Source organism: Lissotriton helveticus, chromosome 5_1 (assembly GCF_964261635.1).
Source record: "Lissotriton helveticus chromosome 5_1, aLisHel1.1, whole genome shotgun sequence".
In the NCBI taxonomy this organism is placed as follows: Eukaryota; Metazoa; Chordata; class Amphibia; order Caudata; family Salamandridae; genus Lissotriton; species Lissotriton helveticus.
Window position 1 is genome coordinate 1,801,756,377 of NC_136065.1, and position 19,563 is coordinate 1,801,775,939.

At 51.1% G+C, this 19,563-nt stretch overlaps 1 protein-coding gene across 6 annotated transcripts in view; it reads left to right on the top strand.

Annotated features, from left to right (window-relative positions):
- The window catches only part of LOC144755825 (myosin light chain kinase, smooth muscle-like), a 730,231-nt gene extending 719,003 nt beyond the window's left edge, over nucleotides 1-11,228 (top strand). For all 6 annotated transcript variants that reach the window (XM_078645121.1, XM_078645117.1, XM_078645120.1 and 3 more), the window contains one exon: nucleotides 10,495-11,228. In XM_078645121.1, coding sequence (XP_078501247.1) covers nucleotides 10,495-10,721 — 227 coding nt within the window. In that variant the 3' untranslated portion in view covers nucleotides 10,722-11,228. The remainder of the gene's footprint in view (nucleotides 1-10,494) is intronic.
- The last annotated feature ends 8,335 nt before the right edge of the window (nucleotides 11,229-19,563 follow it).

The following is a 19,563-nucleotide window of genomic DNA, read 5'->3' on the forward strand; positions in this document are numbered from 1 at the left end:
CACATGCAGGCAAGAAGGCACACACACACAGGAGCGCACCTACACACCTACAAAGCCCCCCCACACCCCCCCTCCACCGACGCCGCATACATAGAAGTCCCCCCCCACCTGCCGCCGCCGCATACATAGAAGGGCCCCCCACCCACCTCCCTGCCGCCGCCGTCGCATACATAGAAGGCCCCCCTCCCCTGGCCGCGCCGCATACATATAAGCCCCCCCCCTCCCCCACCGCATACATAGAAGTTCCCCCCCCACCGCCGTATACATAAAAGTGCCCCCCCAGGTGCCGCATACATGCAAGCGCCCCCCCCCCACACCATACATGCAAGCGCCCCCCCCACACCATACATGCAAGCGCCCCCCCTTACCGTGATTCTAAGGTCTTGCAGCCTCCGCGGGGCTCTCCCCTCGGGCATGAGCCCCGCGTCACCAGCACTGCTTTCCCGTGGGCGCGTGCGCGGGCTTCCGAAGACGGAAGTCCCGCCCAAGGAAGGTTTCGCTTTCGGAGCTGGTTTTGCTGGGAGGAGGGGGAAGGAGCCAGGTGCTGGTCCCGCGTTGGCACACTTGTTTTTGTATGGTTTCGGGTGCTCAGTCGCACACCAAGGTAATTTGGAGAAAGTTTCTCTTCACTTCCAGCCTGTCAGTATGTTTGAAGTATAGAATGCGTGTGATGGCGCATTTACTTTTACAAACCGTGGAGCAACGTTCTTCGTAATAACGTTTTCCCTCTTTACGATGCTTGTTTCACCCATACTCGCGTCTGTTACGTGCTCTGCAGGTCACAGTTTCGAATCGAAACTCTCTCGACGTTTCACTCTTCTTTTTTTTCGACTCCCACCTCCTCCGCTTTTATGTTTTTCGTTTATACACTGATAAATGTAATGTAGGATCCCTGCTTATCTTGTAGCATTTCTTCATTTCTTATCATGAAGATGAATTAAGGGCTTTTCACATTCGTTCGCACACCGCCCTTCTCCACATCCCTTCCCGCCAGGTATCTTTCCTTCCTCTCTTGAAAATAAAAGGGTTTTTAAGCAGTGGCTAAAAATCCTTCGACGGCTCAGCTTTTCATCTTTTCTGCTGAGTTTAAAAGTTTGCGCTTTTGAGTTGGTTGGACTTCGTTTTCCATCTCAAACTTTCATTCTCCTCTTTTAATTTAATCTGAGGAACATTTTTAAATGAGTTCGGATCCCATTGCCCTCCGCCTTTCACCTTGATAAAAATGTGTGCCTTTGCACTGTGAATGGTAGCCACTATTTACCAACGCACACATGGAATGCCAGCGTAGCCTGTGGCAGTGACGGCTCTGCTGCTAGAAGCAACGAGGAGAGGGGTGCACTGACACCAGAACCGAAGGGGGCTCTACTTCCGGTGCGTCTACGTAAGAGGATGTTGAAAATAATGAGTTGGGAAAAGAGGCGCTGTTTAAACAATATCTCCTTTCATAGTGTGCTTGTGAACCGGCGGCGAGTTCAAACCCGGCCTCCCCACCTCCAAGGTCGACAGGTCATGCCGTTACGACACATCCTCTGTCCTGTCGCTTCACTGTATTTTTTTTTTACCATTTAATCTGTAGCACTCTGAACAAGTGCATGTTTTTACAGACTGATCCCCCAACATTGCTGCACCCGCCATCCTCTGCCCTGGTCATTACTTTCACCTGCCACCCCACCCTGTCATTGCTTGTTTCGGAAGTTGTCATCTTTTGTATGTACTGTTCGTGAATTTCTCTCATAAACCTTTACAGTAGTTGACTTTGACTAGAGAATTGCTCGAACAGTTGTGCACAGGTCAGCCACCGTTCCAGATGAGAACAGCTCACGTTTTACGTGTTCTGATCACCATGCTTGTTTTTCTCTGCTATTTCCTGGAAGCATTCACCGTCCCTCTCAATCGCCTCACTTTACTCAGTTTTAGGATGTTGTCTCTTTTGGATTTTCTTTAGTGAGTGCCAAATGAGGTGAGCATTTTCTTTTTCAAAACTGAGATGGATTAGTAAATAAAGTTGCGTGAAATGCGTTTTTTTTAATATAGCGCTAATGCGCTTTATTATAGCAAGCATTTGCAATGCAATAGGTCTCGCATTTGCGAGAGTTAAACAAGTTAGCATTGTAAATGACAATGCTTTTTATTTATGTTTTGAAAACCAACACATAAATAAAAGACATTGCCATTTACAATGCCAATAGCTCAAACTCTAACAACTGCGAGACCTATTGCATTGCAAATGCTTGTTTGCTAAAACTGTTACACCACCAAGACAGGGACACAATCCTGCGAGCGGCCAGACAAGCGAAAGTACTCAGAATGGAGGATAAGAACGTGATGGTGTTCCCTGATTACTCCCAAGCGGTTCAACGCCAACGTGCCACATTCCAGGCGGTGAAGCAAACCCTGCGCCAAAGGAAGATACAGTACGCCCTCCTCTTTCCGGCCCGCCTCAAAATCATATATGACGACTCGACACACTTCTTCACTGACCCCGCGGAGGCGAGGCGCTGGTTAGACCATCACAACCAAGCTCAGTTGGAGCGAGGGTCTACGCCGCCGAGCTCCTCATCCAGCAGGCGCAGGCTGCGTTCTAAGAAAGTCATCCTCAAACAAATGAACCGCCCTTCGACTCCCACCTCCAGAGGGGCCCCAGACCTGGAGCAGATCATAGGGGATCGACGGAGGGCCCTACAGGTGGCGACGAAGGTCCTGCGGACAGAAGTCGACCCGGAGGAGGATCGGGGCCCACACATCTTTAAGTCTGACGAGGGTGATCAGAGTGACACCCGCACCTCCAGAGACTGCTCAGCCTCTCCGCCATTGGTAACTCCGCAGACGGCGGACACGCTCATCTGAAGGCGGCGAGCACAGACTGTGGTAAGACCAGGAAACCCAGACGGGTTAACCTACGGGGGACATCGCAATTCACCGATTAAGGTAAAAACGGCAGCAATTACGTCCACAGAGACACGATGTTACGGGCGGCCAGACCCTGCATGACAGCGCAGCAGTCCCGCCCCCACGCATCAAACGAACTAGAGACAGTACGAGATGTACGGTTTGGACTTATTGCGCCAAGCATTAGGCCCTTTTTGTTGGGACGGTTTCCCGGACATTGTTCTTGTTCTACCCCAACCCCCCCCCCCCCCCCCCCCAATTATCCCTGACACCCTAGCGAGAGCGGACAGATGGTCTCTGACTACACATGTGCGGAGACAATATGAAAGCGGGAAAGGATCTGGCCCTGGACAGCGGGTGGCGGGAGGACCGACCTACACATCTAGCAGCATCACATGACGAAAATCCCTAATACAGACATCACATTCATCACCTTAAAGGTTAGAGGTCTACACACGGCGAGTAAGCGCTACGCGGTATACGCATATCTGAAAAGACAGCAGACCCACATAGCCCTCCTGCAAGAGACCCACTTGACGCTGACAGAAGTTGGAAGGCTTCAGAAAAAATGGAGGGGCATAGTATGCGCCACAGGGTACTCTGCATTCGCCAGCGGGACATTGATTTGGGTCAGACCGGGCGTACCTTTTAGAGAGCAGAACAGGGTGGTAGATCGAGAGGAGCGCTATGTACTGTTAGAGGGACAATTAGATGGGCAGCCAATCCTAGTAGGCAGCATATACGCCCCTTATGTAGAACAACACGTGTTTTGGAATCTCCTCACGAAATCGCTGGCACACCACACTCATGCCCCCTGGATACTGGGAGGTGATTATAATTGTGTCTTAGATACGACCCTTGACCGTTCCCGACCCCCGCCCCCGCGCTCACCGCTTCACAAACAAACAGAACTTTTCAAAACATGGGTGCAACACTGGGCATTGACTGACACATGGAGGGCATTACACCCCACTACAAAGCTTTATTCATTCCATTCCATCCCGCACGACCTCCGAGTGCGTCTCGATAGATTCCTCTGCTCGACAGTCCTGCATACTAAAGTACAACACGCAGACTATCTCGGGAGAGTACTTTCGGATCATGACGCTCACGTGCTGACCCTTAGATGGAACCACCCTACCCCCCAGTGCCGACGTGGAAACTCCCTCGGGAGTGTCTCTTAGATCAGATATTCACACACGATCACGGGGAACATCTGCAAGAACATTTCACGTTAAACGCAAGGTCCCGCATCCTCTAGCCTCATAGAGTGGGACGCACACAAAGTGACAGCAAGGGGCCACTACATACAACAGGTGGTGGGGGTGCGCAAAGTCCTAGAACGCACACTACAGGATGCAGAATGGCGTTGGCTACCCTGCTAAAGGCGGATGATCGCGGCGCAGCGACCCAGGAGCGCGTAGCTGAGGCCAAAACAAAATACGCTGAAACACTGAGGGATCTGCGTAAGTACAACTTCCGGAAATATGCAGCCAGGGTACACCGGGAGGGCAACGGGGGGGGGGACCCTGCTGGCCTGGTTAGCTAGACAAGAGCCGACTTTCAACCCATCACGGACTTATAGACCAGCTCGGTCGGCTCCAACCTCCCAACTCGCAATCATGCAAGTCTTCTACACATTTATTCACATATAACAACCCGAGCCAGCAAAACACCCACGCGACAGACAGCTTCTTCCTCACGCTCCCAATCCCCCAAATCTCGCCAGAAATACAGAAGGACCTCGACCGCAAAATAACACCTACCGAGATCAAAGTAGCGATAGGAGCACTAGCCAGGAATAAGGCCCCAGGTCTGGACGGCTTCCCCATTGAATACTACAGTACGTTCTCGGCCCTCCTTGCCCCACGATTGACTACCGTGTTCAATGACGCGCTTGCGGCGGGGGACTTGCCACGATCCCTCAGGGAATCGGTAATCATCTCATTCCTGAAACCACACAGAGACCACCAGCTCCCGTCATCTTATAGACCGATTACGCTGCTCAACTCGGACTGCAAAATCTTGGGTAAAATGCTGGAGGAACGATACGCCCAGGTCATACCCCAGTTTGTCCACCCCGACCAGAATGGGTTTGTGCCAAACCGCAACACATCCCACAACCTCCGCAGACTGTTCCATGTTCAAGACATGACGAGTGACCGGTTCCCCAACGCAGCCTGCCTTATATTAGACCTCGAAAAGGCGTTTGATACTCTCCTATGGCCATACTTGTTCGAGGTCCTCAGAAAAAACAACTTTGGCCCACGCCTGACCGCATACACTAGACTCCTCTACACACAGCTCACGTCCAGAGTCCGGATGGGCAGCTACATATCACAGGAGTTCGGAGTGGAGAGAGGGACCAGACCAGGTTGTCACCCCTCTTGTTGCCCTGGCGTGTTGAACCCTTAGCGATACGCCTGCGTCGGGAGGGCGAGGACTGGGGTATTCTCCTGGCACACACTTGGCACTGTGTGTCCCTGTATGCCGACGAGACCTTTTAATCTATGTCAGGGATGCTACGGGCAATCTGACCTGCATCTGGAGGACATTGGAGGAGTTTGCGGTCATCTCGGGCCTTAAGGTTAACTGGGGGAATCCTCTCTATACCCGCTGAGGCCCCACATGGCCCCCTTTGAAGCTCAAATAGGAACTCTGGCACTAGCATGGAATGCTGAAGCCCCCTGTTACTTAGGAGTGCGGTTATACCACACCCCAGAAGACCTATATGAGGGAAACCATCGGAAGGCCTTGGCCGGACTACGGTCGGCGGTGAGCTTCTGGAAAACGCTCCCGCTGGCACCTATCGGCCGCGTGGCCCTGGCGAAAATGGTCATGGTCCCCAGGCTCCTATATCATTTCGTGAACCTCCCGGTGATTCCGCCACGATCGTTCTTTACAGAACTGAACAGTCTCCTGACAGAGCTGGTGTGGGGCGGAGGTCGGCGACTTGTGGCGCTGTCCACACTTTACCTGCCCACTACGGAGGGAGGACTGGGAGCGCCGGCCTTCGAGGCGTACTTTCTGGCGGCCCAACTTCAATGGCTGTCCTACTGGACGGCAGGGCGCCACGTAGGAGAGACTATCATAACCAATGGCCCAGTGCCACAACCAGCAATCCATCGAATGCTGTTACCGGGCACTAAGCCTATACGAACTCGACCACTACAACTATCTATAGCCCGCACCTGTATGATGCGTATCCATCGCATGTCCAAAACACAACCGCCATATTCACCCCTGCTGCCATTGGTGGGCTTTCCATGTGGAGACATATATTACACTCAAGGAACGCTTCTAGTCTGGACAGAATTGTCGGTCACGGAGGTAGAATCCTTATTTGAGGACGGGCAGTTAAACACATTTGCACAAATGATGGAGCATTACGATCTCCCCCCCCCGGACAATTTCTACTCCATAGCAACTAATAGACAGCAGTCGTAGGTTTTGGAATCCGGATGAAGGGGAACCCACACCACATCCAGTGATACACACACTTCTACACATGGGGTAGGGCAACCTTAGTTATCCTGGCTCTATAAGGCGGTACGGTCACTACTCCTTCATCCCTCCAACCCTGCGCCAGAAATGGGAGACGGACATCGGCAGAGTGGTCCACGATAAAGAATGGAGCACGGCCCTGGAGTACCCCAAAAAAGTATCCAGAAACGCCAGTTTCCGTAACATACAATTCAACGTCCTCCACAGGGCATACCTCACACCGACCCGCCTGCAGCGTTTCTTCCCCGACACTCACTTCGAGTGTCCCCGGCTGTCATACCCCAGGAGCGGATTTCAGACACATGTTCTGGGATTGTCCCACACTCCGGGGATTCTGGGACTTGGTCCATCGAACCCTTGCAGAGGTTACGGCCATCACGTCTATGACCACATGGGAGGCATGCGCGCTCGGGATCTTCCGCAGACGGAAAACCGAGAAGGTACAGAATCGATTCCTCTCACTGGCCATCCTTCTGTCGAAACGGGGAATAGCCATGCACTGGAGGTCCCCCACGAGACCGCCGTAAGTGTGTGGGATAGGCGCGGTGCATAATGTGCAAGGCAGAGGAGGAGATACTCCGGGAGGAGGAGGAGGTACGGGGACACCGCAGACACCCCATATCCTTAGAGTGGGCTGAATTGTTGTACCAATTTACTCAGTCGACACGCCCCGATGCATCACCCATGGCCTCATAGTCTCAGACACACCTAGCCACGCACCCCCATGACACGGCTACGAACCCTACCAGATCACCGCCAGTAGTAACGCCCCCGTAACACTCATGATCTGACGCGAGTCAATAACTCCTCACACATAGACGATCTCTGCGATCCAGGAGCGCCGCCACGGTGCCCCAGAGACAGCGACCCTATCCCATCCGCTCACCCCCTAGACTCTTTTCCCCCTCCCCCCCCCCCCCCCCCCCCGTTACCCAGTTCATCCCGAAGTTCTTGGAAGAGTTAGTAAGTTTAGATCGGGGGGACCCCCTTCACCCTCCCCCACCGATGGTTCATTGGGAGGACCTACAGATAACAGCAACACGGCAGCATACGCACCTGCGGATCACGCCGACATAGCCACTGCTCTGTGAGACACCCACATAACTGCCACATCACGAGTCTATCACCTCGCTGACAACAGTAGGCCGCACACCACGGACAGGACTGACCCTCCCTTGGGGGCTTATTGGGGACCCCATTAGGGTTTGGGAGTGAAAACTACTGGAACACACGGTGGGATGCGGCCGTGTGGCATGGGCTCCCTGGAGCAGGGAGGCTGCTAAGCAAAGATATCTGAAAATATGTACCTATGGTCATGCATTGTCTTTATTTCGTAATTACTGTAATGTTGATTATCAAATGTAAACAAAAACCCAATAAACAAATTTAAACAAAATAAGTGGTCAGCATTATCAGTTCAATGTACTCCCCTTTGGTATCACCACTGTCCCAAGGGTCTTCACCTAGTGACTAGTAGCCACCCACTTAGAGGACAACATGGATACCACTTCTCCTTATCAAGATAATTGGCTGATCAAGAGGGCAAACAGGCTGCAGAGCCTACTGCACACAGGTGACTAGCTCACTTCTCCATAGTCTTCGGTTTACCATAAACGTAGCCAAGTACCACCTTCAACCCTTTTTGGGAGCAGGGCTAAATTCCAACACTGTCAAAGGATGTCCGTCCAAGCCCTTAAAGGATTGCAGCTGTTGGCCAGCTTGTACCTACTTTTCAGCCATAACATCTCCTCATAGTAAGAACTGTAATGCACCTGTTGGGCATGATGGTCTTGTGCAAGCCCTGCTACACGTTTCCAGCGTTCATCACTCTGCAGTGATGGAACAGCAACAAACTGTTGTGGTGCAGGCTTTTCCTAACACACATTCCACAAGTTAACATTACCATGGATGTCTCCCAAGCGAGGTGGGAAGCTCACCTCGACCTCTTGCAGTGCAGGGTGTGTGGACTCCACAACAGCCATGTCACCACATCAGTAATATTGAGCTTCTGTCAATCAGCCTTCCCCTCAGAGCTTCCCTACTGCTTATTCAAGGCAATATTGTCCTGATCAGGACAGACAACATGACTGCAATATATTACCTTCTGAAGCGGGGGGATTACTCGCTCTCCCTTTCTCTGCTTGCTTAATCTGTCATTTGGCCCTTCATCACTACATTTACTTGATGGCAGAGTTCCTTCTGGGGTGAAAAATTACCTAGCCGACCCGATAAGCAGGATGCAGCAACAAGTCCACATGTGGGAACTGCCCATGCAGGTCGTACACCAACATTGGGGGTACTCCCAAAGTAGACCAGTTTGTCATCCCAGAGAATGCGAAATTCCCAAACATCGCCTCAAAGAATGGGCAATGCACTATGGATGGATCAACAGGTCAGGGATATTTGCCAACACTTTTCTGCCTTGTCCCGCTCCTTCTACTGGAGGAGCTGAAGATGTGACAAACTTCACAAACCCTTATCCTGGTAGCCCCCACCAGGGCCAGGCAGCCCCAATATTCAGCATTACTAGAGAAGTTGGTCAACCCCCATGGGATACTTCCCATCGGGCTGGACCTTCTCACCAGGAACCAAGGTCAGACAGGCACCCAGATTGCAAGCAACTCAATCTTGTGATCTGGCTCCTGACGTCTTAGAATTTGGTTACATGGGCCTCTCCCAGGAATGCATGGACATCCTGTGTGAGTCACACAGACCAACCACACAGGCATGTTTTGCCACAAAGTGGAAAAGATTTGTCCAGTACTGTATTGACAAGTAGATAGACCCTTTAAGACCTACTGTCCAAGACATCATCCGCTACCTGCTTCACCTCCAGAAGTCAGGCCTAGCTTTCATTTAGCGGCTATGGCTGCATACATGCAAAAAAGGATGCATTCGTCCCTCTTCCGCATCTTGAGGCAGATCAACTGTTCTTGGCATTTGTAAAGCCTCACAAGAGGCACCCACATCGAAGGTGGAAATTGATCGATGGATAAATAGGTGTATCGAGGTTTGCTGTCACAAAGCCAGGAGAGCCTTTCCAGTTACCCTTAGAGCTCATTCTACTCAAAAATAGGTTGCAACTATTGCCCTCTTAGTAGAAATCCCCCTAGCTGACATATGCAAGGCAGATACATGGTCAAACCCACACACTTTTAATAAGCACTGTGGTGTGGATGTTTAAGTCCGACAAACGGCAATGGCTTACCAAACGTTCATAAGAACCTAATTCCAGATATCAGCATCATCTACAGTAGCCGCTGCTTATACGAGGGTACTTATTTTCAGTCTATGCAAAACATTTGTTTCTACAGAAACGCATGCTCTGAACGGAAATGTTACCCTTTAAGCATCTGTTTGTAGCATGTAGTGCTGTAGATTCACGTGTACCCACCCTCTTCCGCAGGTCCAGGTGGCTCTAATCACAGATTGCTGCTTCCCCGAAGTTATTAGCCGCTTCATGCAATACACGTGTCATATAGTGTTCCCTCACACTCCATACTACTCTCCACCTGCACAGAAAACAATCTAACATAGTCTGTATTGCTGAGAACTGTGTCACTACATCTCGTAACATGAAAGACTTTTTTGAAGAAAAACTAACTTACGAGTATCTGAGCCCAACATTAGAGCAGCAGTATGGAGAGCATGTGGGTCTACAGCATTAGACTTTAGGAACAGATGCTTACAGGGTAAATAACATTTTCCTTACAGTTTACAAACAATTGCTTCCCAGGCTTGAATCCAAACTGGTGGTATTTGCACTGCAAAGGCTGTGGTGAACGCATTTTACTTACAAGGTACAAGGGAAAGGGAGGAGTAATTTCCATGAGGAGGCTTCAAGCCCAACTAGGAAGTGGTATTTAATATACCTTGTTAAGAACACTTAAAAGTCCGGTTAAATAACTCCTCGAATTCTATTCTAGAAGAATTCTGTTAATCTCACCCCAATTCCAACAGAAAAGCTTGAAAGTCTGTATTATATGTGAAATTACATGTTTTGGAGCTGAAAAACTGTTGAATTAACTGTCCTGTTCCCTCCCTCCTTCTGCTGCTTTAACTTTGCACTTTTATCATCCACAATTGTTGGTACGTATACAGGTTATCCTGACCCTGAAGTCATCTGGTTCCAGAATGGCATCCCCATCCAAGAGTGTGGCCGATACCGCATAGAGTACAATGAGACTGGCAGCTGCTCCCTGATCATTTCTGATGTCACCCAAGAAGACTCTGGACAATACTCTTGCAAGGCTTTCAACGGCATGGGGGAGGCTGAGCTCTGTGCCAAACTGACTGTCTCTGCCCTGCACGCGGATCGCCACAGGTAGAGGCTGCAGAAGTCGTGTTGTAGGAGAAAGGCAGCTTGATTCACCAAGGTGGGAGGATGAGTGAATAGCGATGTGACCAGATGTTGGCGTCTAGATACGGATCTTGGATGTGTTAGCACTTGAAGAGAGATTTGTTTGTGGGAACTTGTTACCTTTGTGCTGGCCGGATGTTAAGTATGGCTATTAATCAATCCTGGATGAAGGAAGGACCTTTCTCAACTGGCACCGGCAGCAGATTGAATTCTTCGACACTTTGAGAGCTTGAGGGTGGGATGCAAGAACATTTGCCTTCTCATCCAGGCCTGCGGAACATGATTGGAAATGCACTCTAGAACTGTGGAGGGTGTTGGATTGCTGGGGATTTTTCTGTTCTGCTCAATTGTGTGATACACTGCCTCTCTGGGCACCTCTTGAAGTGGAACGGGAAACAAATGGGGGTTGGATTGTTCTGCACTTAAAATATTTAAATTTAGCTTGTCAATAAATAATAGTTACTTGGTGCCTAAATAGACCATTGCCTATCTCTTTTCGAAGCACGAGTTTGGTGTTTATTTGAAAGGGTTGCCGGTAATGTTGGATAATTTAATGCAGTTGCCCCCCCCCCCACCTCCCGACTGTGAACCTACATCCAACCTGCATGTTCCACCCAGTGTTTGTAGTCTGCCTGATTAGCTCCCAGTCTCTTAATTCCCACCTAACTCCAGTTCCCCCAGGGATGTAGTGTAAGTGAGAAAGGGATACCCTGTGAACAGAAGCCTTTTGCACTAGTCTCATAGAAGCCAGCTTTACAAACGTGTCAGATATCCGTTACACCGCTCCTACTCCTCTGCAGGGTGCCCGCGGTCCCTGCAGGGGACCCCATAGGAGGGCAGACCCCGTAGTAGGGCGTGGGGAACCGATCGGCCATTCCAGGGGAGGGAGGGGGGGGCGGGGACAACTAAGGGAAGGCCGTCCCCTTTTGGGACAAGAAATGGGGGAGCCCCTCCCTCCTGGCGCCCTCTTTGCTGCTGCCCACCCTCACTAGTCGGTCGGGCCTTAGGCTGCTCCTCGCCAGCCTTAGGGTCCCTAGGCCTCCCCGCCCCCCTCTCAATCCCCCCCCGTCGGACGCGAGGCCCGCGCTTCTCAGCTCACTCTCAGGTAAGCGGATCGGAAGGCCTCCCCCCCGGGCCCCGTCCTTGGGTAAAACCTGAGTCGACAGGGCTCCGTGGCTCTGCCACGGGGGAGTCTTGAGATCCGTTGATTTAGGTCGTGCGGGGTCTGTTGTGCGGGCTGGGGGACAGAGTATGTCGCCTGGCATCCGGTGTGGGGGTTAGATCTGGGTGATAACACATCGGCCGGCTCATTCACGTGGTGGGTCTAATCCGGGGCCAGCTGCGAGTGTTGTGCGGGTGCTAAGCCATTTATTCACGTAATAGTGGCGCGGGATCCGCAGCGGCGCACAACTGGCGTTCGCGACCACTATTTCCAACAGTACGCCTTCAAGGTTGGGGCAGCCCGGACGGTGATGCGGCGGATCGCACACAGGCGGTCGCCGCGAGCACCGCGATCGGCAGAGTGTTCAAAGGGGCGGGGAGTTATATGCGGTTCCGCCAGCACCTCCGGCCAAATAAGCATGGATTACTGGCTTCTTTTTAGCAACAAGGGCGAGGGGGTGGGGAGCTGCATGCGGCTTCGCCGGCACCTCGAGCGGCAGCAAGGGCATTGGCGGACCGCAACAGCATCGCGATCGGCAGCGAGGTCGAAGGGGTGGGGTGTTGTACGCGGTTCCGCCGCACCTTCAGTTAATATAAGCAGGATTACTGGCTTACTAGGCAGCAAGGTCGAGGGGGCGGGGAGCGGCATGCGGCTCCGCCGGCACCTCGAGTGGCAGCAAAAGCATAGAAACACGCTCAGAGGCAGGCACGCTTAGAAGCACGATATTCGCTTCGGTCTGCTTACAGTAGGCAAGCATTCCCGGTAATAAGTTTTAATATAGCTTCCGGTTTACTTCAGTCAGAAGGCATTTCCGGGGGCGAGGTCACAAGGTGTCGGTAAGCTTTTGAGGCAATACCGGTGATCCCAGCTGCTACAGGTTTCGTTGCTAACATAAGGCATTCCTGCACGCACTCTGGAATGTACTGATTAAGTAGCCATGCGCGGTCTAAAGGAAGAACCCGCTCAAGGTTGCGGCAGCCTAGCGCAGGAACGGGTAAACTGCAATCTCCGACATTTCGCTGAAACAGGGAAGTGGTAATCCTTAGATATATGTTGATTGAATTCTGTCAACAGAACAAATGTATAACATGTGGCGGATACTCACGACACGAGGGCAGAAAAGGATCAGCCGGGGAACGTTTCGGTGCATTACATCAGCTATTGTAATTGAGGGATTCCAGTTGAAATTTGTCACATAGAATGGAACTCTGAGTTGCCTGCATAGGTTATGGGCTAATATAGGCTGTTCGCTATTCATTATAGTCATGTTGCGTCGCCTTGCTGCATGTATAATGCGTGTTCCCCAATTTTAGGCAAACCAGGATTACAACCCACTAAAAGCAGCGAGAGCACGGTGCCACCCCCTCAATCAGAAGGTAAGAAGGAAGAAGGTGGGGGGGCACTGAGAGAAGGGGTCCTTGACAGCGACCGGGGGACCGGTGTTTATGGTCTGGTCTCCCTGGGTCTTCAGTGTTGTAGGGACATTGGGTGGGGCCAAGCTTAAATTTATTTATTTATTTATTTATTTATTTTTGGCATTTATTAAGCGCGAACAATTGCCCGCAGGCGTCTCGGCGCTGTACTGTTATACCTCCTGTAAGATCTATACTGTTATTCAGAGGTTAAATAGCCAAGTTTTCAGTTTCTTCCTGAAGGACAGTAGATTTGGACTCGTTCTTATATTTTGTGGGAGCGTGTTCCATAATCTTGGGGCGGCAGCTAAAAAACGTCTGTCTCCCCAGTTGACCAGTCTGGTTCGCGGCACTATCAGGTCATTTTGTCCTGCAGACCGTAACATTCGAGTAGGAATGTACGGAACGAGATGATCACAGAGGAACTGAGGCGCTTGATGGTGTAGTGCCTTATAGACGATACATAGCGTCTTAAACTTAATTCGGTTCCTAACAGGTAGCCAGTGAAGACTCCTCAATGATTCAGATATAGGTTTGAATTTAGGGATGTTGAGGAGAAGTCTGGCTGCTGCATTTTGGATTGTTTGCAATTTTTTGATTGTCTTAACTTGGGCATTTGCAAACAAGCCATTACAATAATCCAGCGCTGAAAGGACCATTGCGCTAACCAATGTCTTTCCCACATTGGTAGGGAGAAACGGAAGAATCTTCCTCACCAATCGTAGCTTGTAGAAGGCATTGGAGGCTGTCTGGTTGGCGTGAGCCATGAAGTTTAGGTTATCATCAAAGATGACACCCAAATTTCTCACTTTCGTGACTGGTTCAGGTACAGCTCCGAAAGATGATGGCCACCAAGTGGGGGACCAGCTTGGGCTGAGGTGGCCAAAAGTGACCACCTCAGTTTTGTCGGAATTTAATTTCAAGCAGTTATCTGACATCCATTTACCGATGGCCAGCATACCTGTCTTGAAATTTTCCGCCACTGTTTCCCCGTCATTTCTGACAGCCAATATCAGCTGAGTATCATCTGCATATGAGGTAAGGTTCATCCCGTGCGCTTTGATGGTATTAGCGAGGTCCGACACATAGATGTTAAAAATGATGTTTATATCAATCTATACAGGAGCGTGGCACACAGCCGACGTCGCCGCATCGTATTCGTGGAATAGCGAGGTCCAAACTTTTAACCAGACCGTGTTGGTCAAAGTAAGTATGAGAATGATCAATAGAACGCAGCAGTTAGAGTAAGGTTACGGGTCTAAGGATCCAGGGGGGATTCGCTCGGATGGTCATTACAATTTTTTATTGCAGGGAGTAAGGCCACACAAGATGTCAGAAAGGAGAACAGCTGGCGCAGGATCAGGGGTGGTGTCGGAAGCACAAGCGGCACACGCGGCGATTTTCTTACAACTAGTGGAAACGAATGGCGTGGCATGGGCTACCAATTTGCTTAAGGGCACCACGGCGAACCCCTGTGTGAACAATGACATCATGGCACTGGATGATGAGGACACAAGTGGTGCGGGACACGCTAGAGCGTCTAAAAGATTAAGGGTTCCTACGAACAAAGAATTCCCGCCGCCGTCTAAAAAGAAATGCTGTGCAAAAACGACGGTCGCAGCAGTACATGACGTGCCTGGTGCTTCAAACTTGTCTGCAGTGGTACAGGAGGTGCCTGGTCCATCAAACTTGCCAGATATCAGGCAACCATCGGCGGAATACGCCACTAGAAGCGATCTTGGTAAGATCATGTCTACCTTGGAAGTGTTTATGAAGGAGATGAGGGAGTGTGTGTCGTCCAGCGCTAGTGGGGGGGGGGTAGGCCCTTCCAATGTGTGGGGGAACGGCGCTGCAATCCCTGGCGCATCTGGAGCGGCCAGTGGGGAGCCGGAGGGCACTGACCTGTCCAACCTGCCTCTAGCTTCGCCGGCACCTGTGCCAGCACCACCTACGTTACCTACCACACCTCACATGTCACCTGTTATTCCAGCACAGCCAGTTCCACCGGCACCACAGCCAACAAACTCAGTGCCCCCCCCTTGGCGGTGCCAACGCCTCTTTCGAATACAGCGATTCCTTCTCCCACGATACCAGCTCCTTCACCAGCCCTGCCAGGCGATGAGGAAGAAGTGGTGCTGGACGCTCCTTTGTTGTCAGGCCGATCCTCCTTGTCCTGGGAGGTCCCGCTGGCAGCGAAGGAATTAATATGGAGGCGGGAGTTCATAGATATTTTCTCATTACTCATGTTAGGACAGCAAGGTGCGGATGTACGCAGGGCAGGGTTAAAAGAAAACGACAAAAAAAGTTAAATTTCAGCCCTGGCCAGAAAAGTCCATTGAAACATGGTTGGAAGCCTTTGCGATATTCTCTTCTGTTATCATGGAGAAGTTTGCGGATCAGGGAACAGCGTTGGTCCAGTGCGGGAGACTAATTCATAAAGAGGCGAAAAGTGGGGAGGTGTAGGTTGGTTAGAGTATGATAGGGAATTCAGGAAGAAAATGTCCAGATCTCCTAAGATGCGCTGGGATCACAAAGAGGTACAGCTGTGGATGGACCATATGGGGTCCAGGGCGCTCCTAGGCGTAGCCACGAACAGTAAAGGGCAAGAAACGCAGGTAGTGTCAAATGAAAAAAGCAGCACAACGGCCCAGGCAGAGCAAAGGATACCGCCCTTTCGGGGGGGCCAGAGGGGGAGGGGCCAAAGAAGGGGAGGCGGGAAGTCAACAGCAGGGTCTTGCAGACTATTTAACAGCGGGCACTGCCACTGGGGGAGATCCTGCAAGTTTACTCATACATGCAGCAACTGTGGAGGGCAGCACCAAGCAGGAACGTGTGGGACGCACAAAGGACAAAAGCAAGGTGGTTATCACGTGGGGAGGGGCGGGTCCTGGCAGAATAAGTAACCTGGGGCCGTCAAAAACCAACCCACTCCCAGTCCTCCCCCTTTACCCCCCCCCACCCCGCTGCCTACCAAGCCATCACCAGCCCTGTGCCCAAGCGCTGCCCCCCCAAATCTTCTCGAGTCAGGAACAGTGAAAGGGCCCTCTCCGATAAAATTGGACCGACTGATTGGACTGCTGAATAAATATCCCAACAGGTTGGATGGGAGACTGCTCCTGGGAGGGTTTGCTGAAGGTTTTGTTATACCATACATAGGGGTGCCTGTCGCTAGAGATGCAGACAATCTGAAATCTGCAAGGGACAATCCTGAGGTGGTGAGAGCTAAGGTTTTCTAGGAGCTGGAGCTGGGGAGGGTTGCTGGCCCATTTTCACGACCACCGCTCGACAACTTCGTGGTATCCCCCCTGGGGATAGTACCCAAAAAAGAGCCCGGGGCGTTCAGGCTGATTCACCACCTGTCCTACCCCGAAGGAGAGTCGGTCAATCACAACTTAGAGGAAGGGGTGTGCTCAGTCTCCTACTGCTCATTCAATGTGGCCATGGACCTCGTACGCAGAGCTGGCAAGGGGGCCTGGTTGGCAAAAGCTGACATTGAGTCAGCTTTTCGCCTCCTGCCAGTGCATCCTAGCAGCCAAAACTTACTAGGTTTTAGGCTGGGCGATCAATATTACTATGACAAGTGCATGCCCATGCACTTGTCATAGTAATATTCATCTCATCTCGTGCGCATTCTTCGAAGCCTTTAGCACCTTCCTACAATGGGTACTTCAAGAGATGGAAGGGGTTGAGAGCGTGACCCATTATCTGGATGACTTCCTTTTTGTGGGCAGAGCAGAAACACTAGACTGCGCGGAGGCGCTGGCAAAATTTCAAAAAATGACAAAGTATCTGGGAGTGCCACTAGCTCCGGGGAAGACTGTGGGTCCAGCGCAGGCTTTAATTTTCCTAGGCATAGAAATAGACACGAAAGCAGGTGAGGCCAGGCTTCCAGCAGACAAAGTCACCGAACTAGCAGCTCAGATCAAAGTGGTACTGGGGCAAGATGAGGTGTCATTGGATGACATACAAAGCCTACATGGGAGACTAAGCTTCGCTACAAAAGTGATTCCAGCTGGTAGGGCTGTTGCGCGCAGGTTAGCTAGGACAGCAGCAAAAATAAAGCGCAGACACCAAGTGAGGCTGAGTTTTGGGGTCAAAGAAGACCTTAAGTTGTGGGGGGACTTCCTTGAACAGTTTAATGGCTCCGTGATATTAGGGATCCCTGGACTAGCAGCCAGGAGCTGATGTTTACCGACGCGTCGGGCAGGGAGGGTTTTGGCGCGATCCTCGACAGGGAGTGGTGCGCAGCGGAGTGGCCCAATGCATGGAGGAAGAAAAAGATAACTGCCAACATAACGGTATTAGAGCTGTTCCCAATTATAGTGGCCTTCCACCTTTGGCCTGCCATGTTAACTGCAAAAAGAGTGGTTCTATGGTCCGACAACATGGCGGTGGTCCAGGCCATCAACACCCAGTCGGCCTCTTGTGCACTTGTGTTATGCTTACTTAGGGAACTGGTCAAAGTATGTCTATATAATAACGTGGAATGTAAGGCTAGGCACATCCCTGGAGTCCAAAACACGGCTGCTGACGCACTTTCACGTTTTCATTGGCAGCGGTTTCGAGAGGCCTGGCCGAGAGCGAGGGAAGAGATGACACCTTTCCCGGCTCAGCTTTGGCACCTGCTGAGGTGGCGCAGCGTATTAGAGAACTAGGCGAGATGTCCCTGGCACCTCGGACTATGAGAAGATATCAGACTTGCGTAAAAACATTTTGCGAAATCATGGGTCCATGGGAGCAGGAGGCTTCGAGACAGGTTGAAAAGGTGCAGGCATTCATGGTCTGGGCAAAAGATGAGGGGAAGAGCCACTCATGGATGGCGGGTCACCTGTCTGCTATTGGGCACCATGCGCGGCTGTTAGGTCAGAAGGACCCAACCACATTATTTCCAACGAGGGCGGCGCTCAAAGGCTGGTAAGAGGGATGCCCAAACTAGCAGACCAACGGGCACCCATAGACTACGAGACATTAAAAAACATGCTAGATGCCCTGCCAACGGCCACACACTCTGCCTACGAAGCAGCCCTCTTTGCAGTGACATTCAGTCTAGCATTTTTTGGAGCCTTTAGGATAAGCGAATTGGTAGCTCGTTCCAAAAAAGAGGTGAACCCTAGGGCCCTGTTGATGAAGGACGTACGTCTGACAGCAGAATCAGTAGAGATTTTCTTACAATCCTCAAAGACAGACCAGGCAGGCAAGGGTAAGAGCATTTCATTACAGCGTCTGGGCAACGACAGCTACTGTCCGGTGGCTCTGCTGGCCGTTTTTCTAGCGTGCCGTCCCCATACAGAAGGGTTGCTACTGATACATTCAGATGGCTCCCCGGTCACGAAGTATCATGTCATGCAGGGGTGCCTATTCTTGGCAGGCTACACAACAAAAGGGGCCAAGTTCAGCTCCCACTCTTTCAGGATAGGTGCGGCTACCACAGCCTTTAAGGTAGGTCTCCCAGCCGAAGCAATTAAAAGAGTAGGAAGGTGGGACTCTAACTGCTACAGAAGATATGTGAGACCAATGAGTGTAATACACCCTGTTAGCAGACATATGGTTGACAACGTGTAAATAAAGAAGAAGAATTACGTAGGCCATGATAAGGTGGCAGGTAAAATACAATGTGTGTTACAAATTTCAGTTGCCACTTGGTGGTTGTTTGACTTTGCAGTGCTTTTAAGTGTGTCAATAAACTATAATCTTGCAACATATTGTGTTTCATTGCAGGGACAGAGGTATGGGTGATGGGGCACTCATGTCACGAGACTGGCGAGATGGGTGAATGCAAACACCTGGAAGCACGGCTTTACCAACACTAATATATCTTGGTTTGGCTTCCCCGGGATGCATTGGGCAGCACAGTTAGCGACGCTGCGTAGATTATTGAGGGAGAACAGGCCAAACATCCTAGTGGTGCACCTAGGGGGGAACGACCTAGTAACGTTGGGCAAGAGGCGATTGTTAGACGCAATGAGGAAAGACTTGAGCATCATGAGCGGCGAATTAGGACAATGCAACATATTATGGTCAGAAATATCCCCAAGACCAATTTGGCATGGGGCAACATTGCAGAAGGCACTAGAGGTCACCCGTAGGCGCGTAAATGCAGCGATGCGCAAATTCAGCAAACAGTGAGGGGTAGGTTTCATCAGGCACGGCTTGCTGCACGCAAAATCCATTGGCTGCTGAGAATCTGACGGGGTACACTTGTCTAAAGTAGGCATGGCAATTTTCCTTTTAGATCT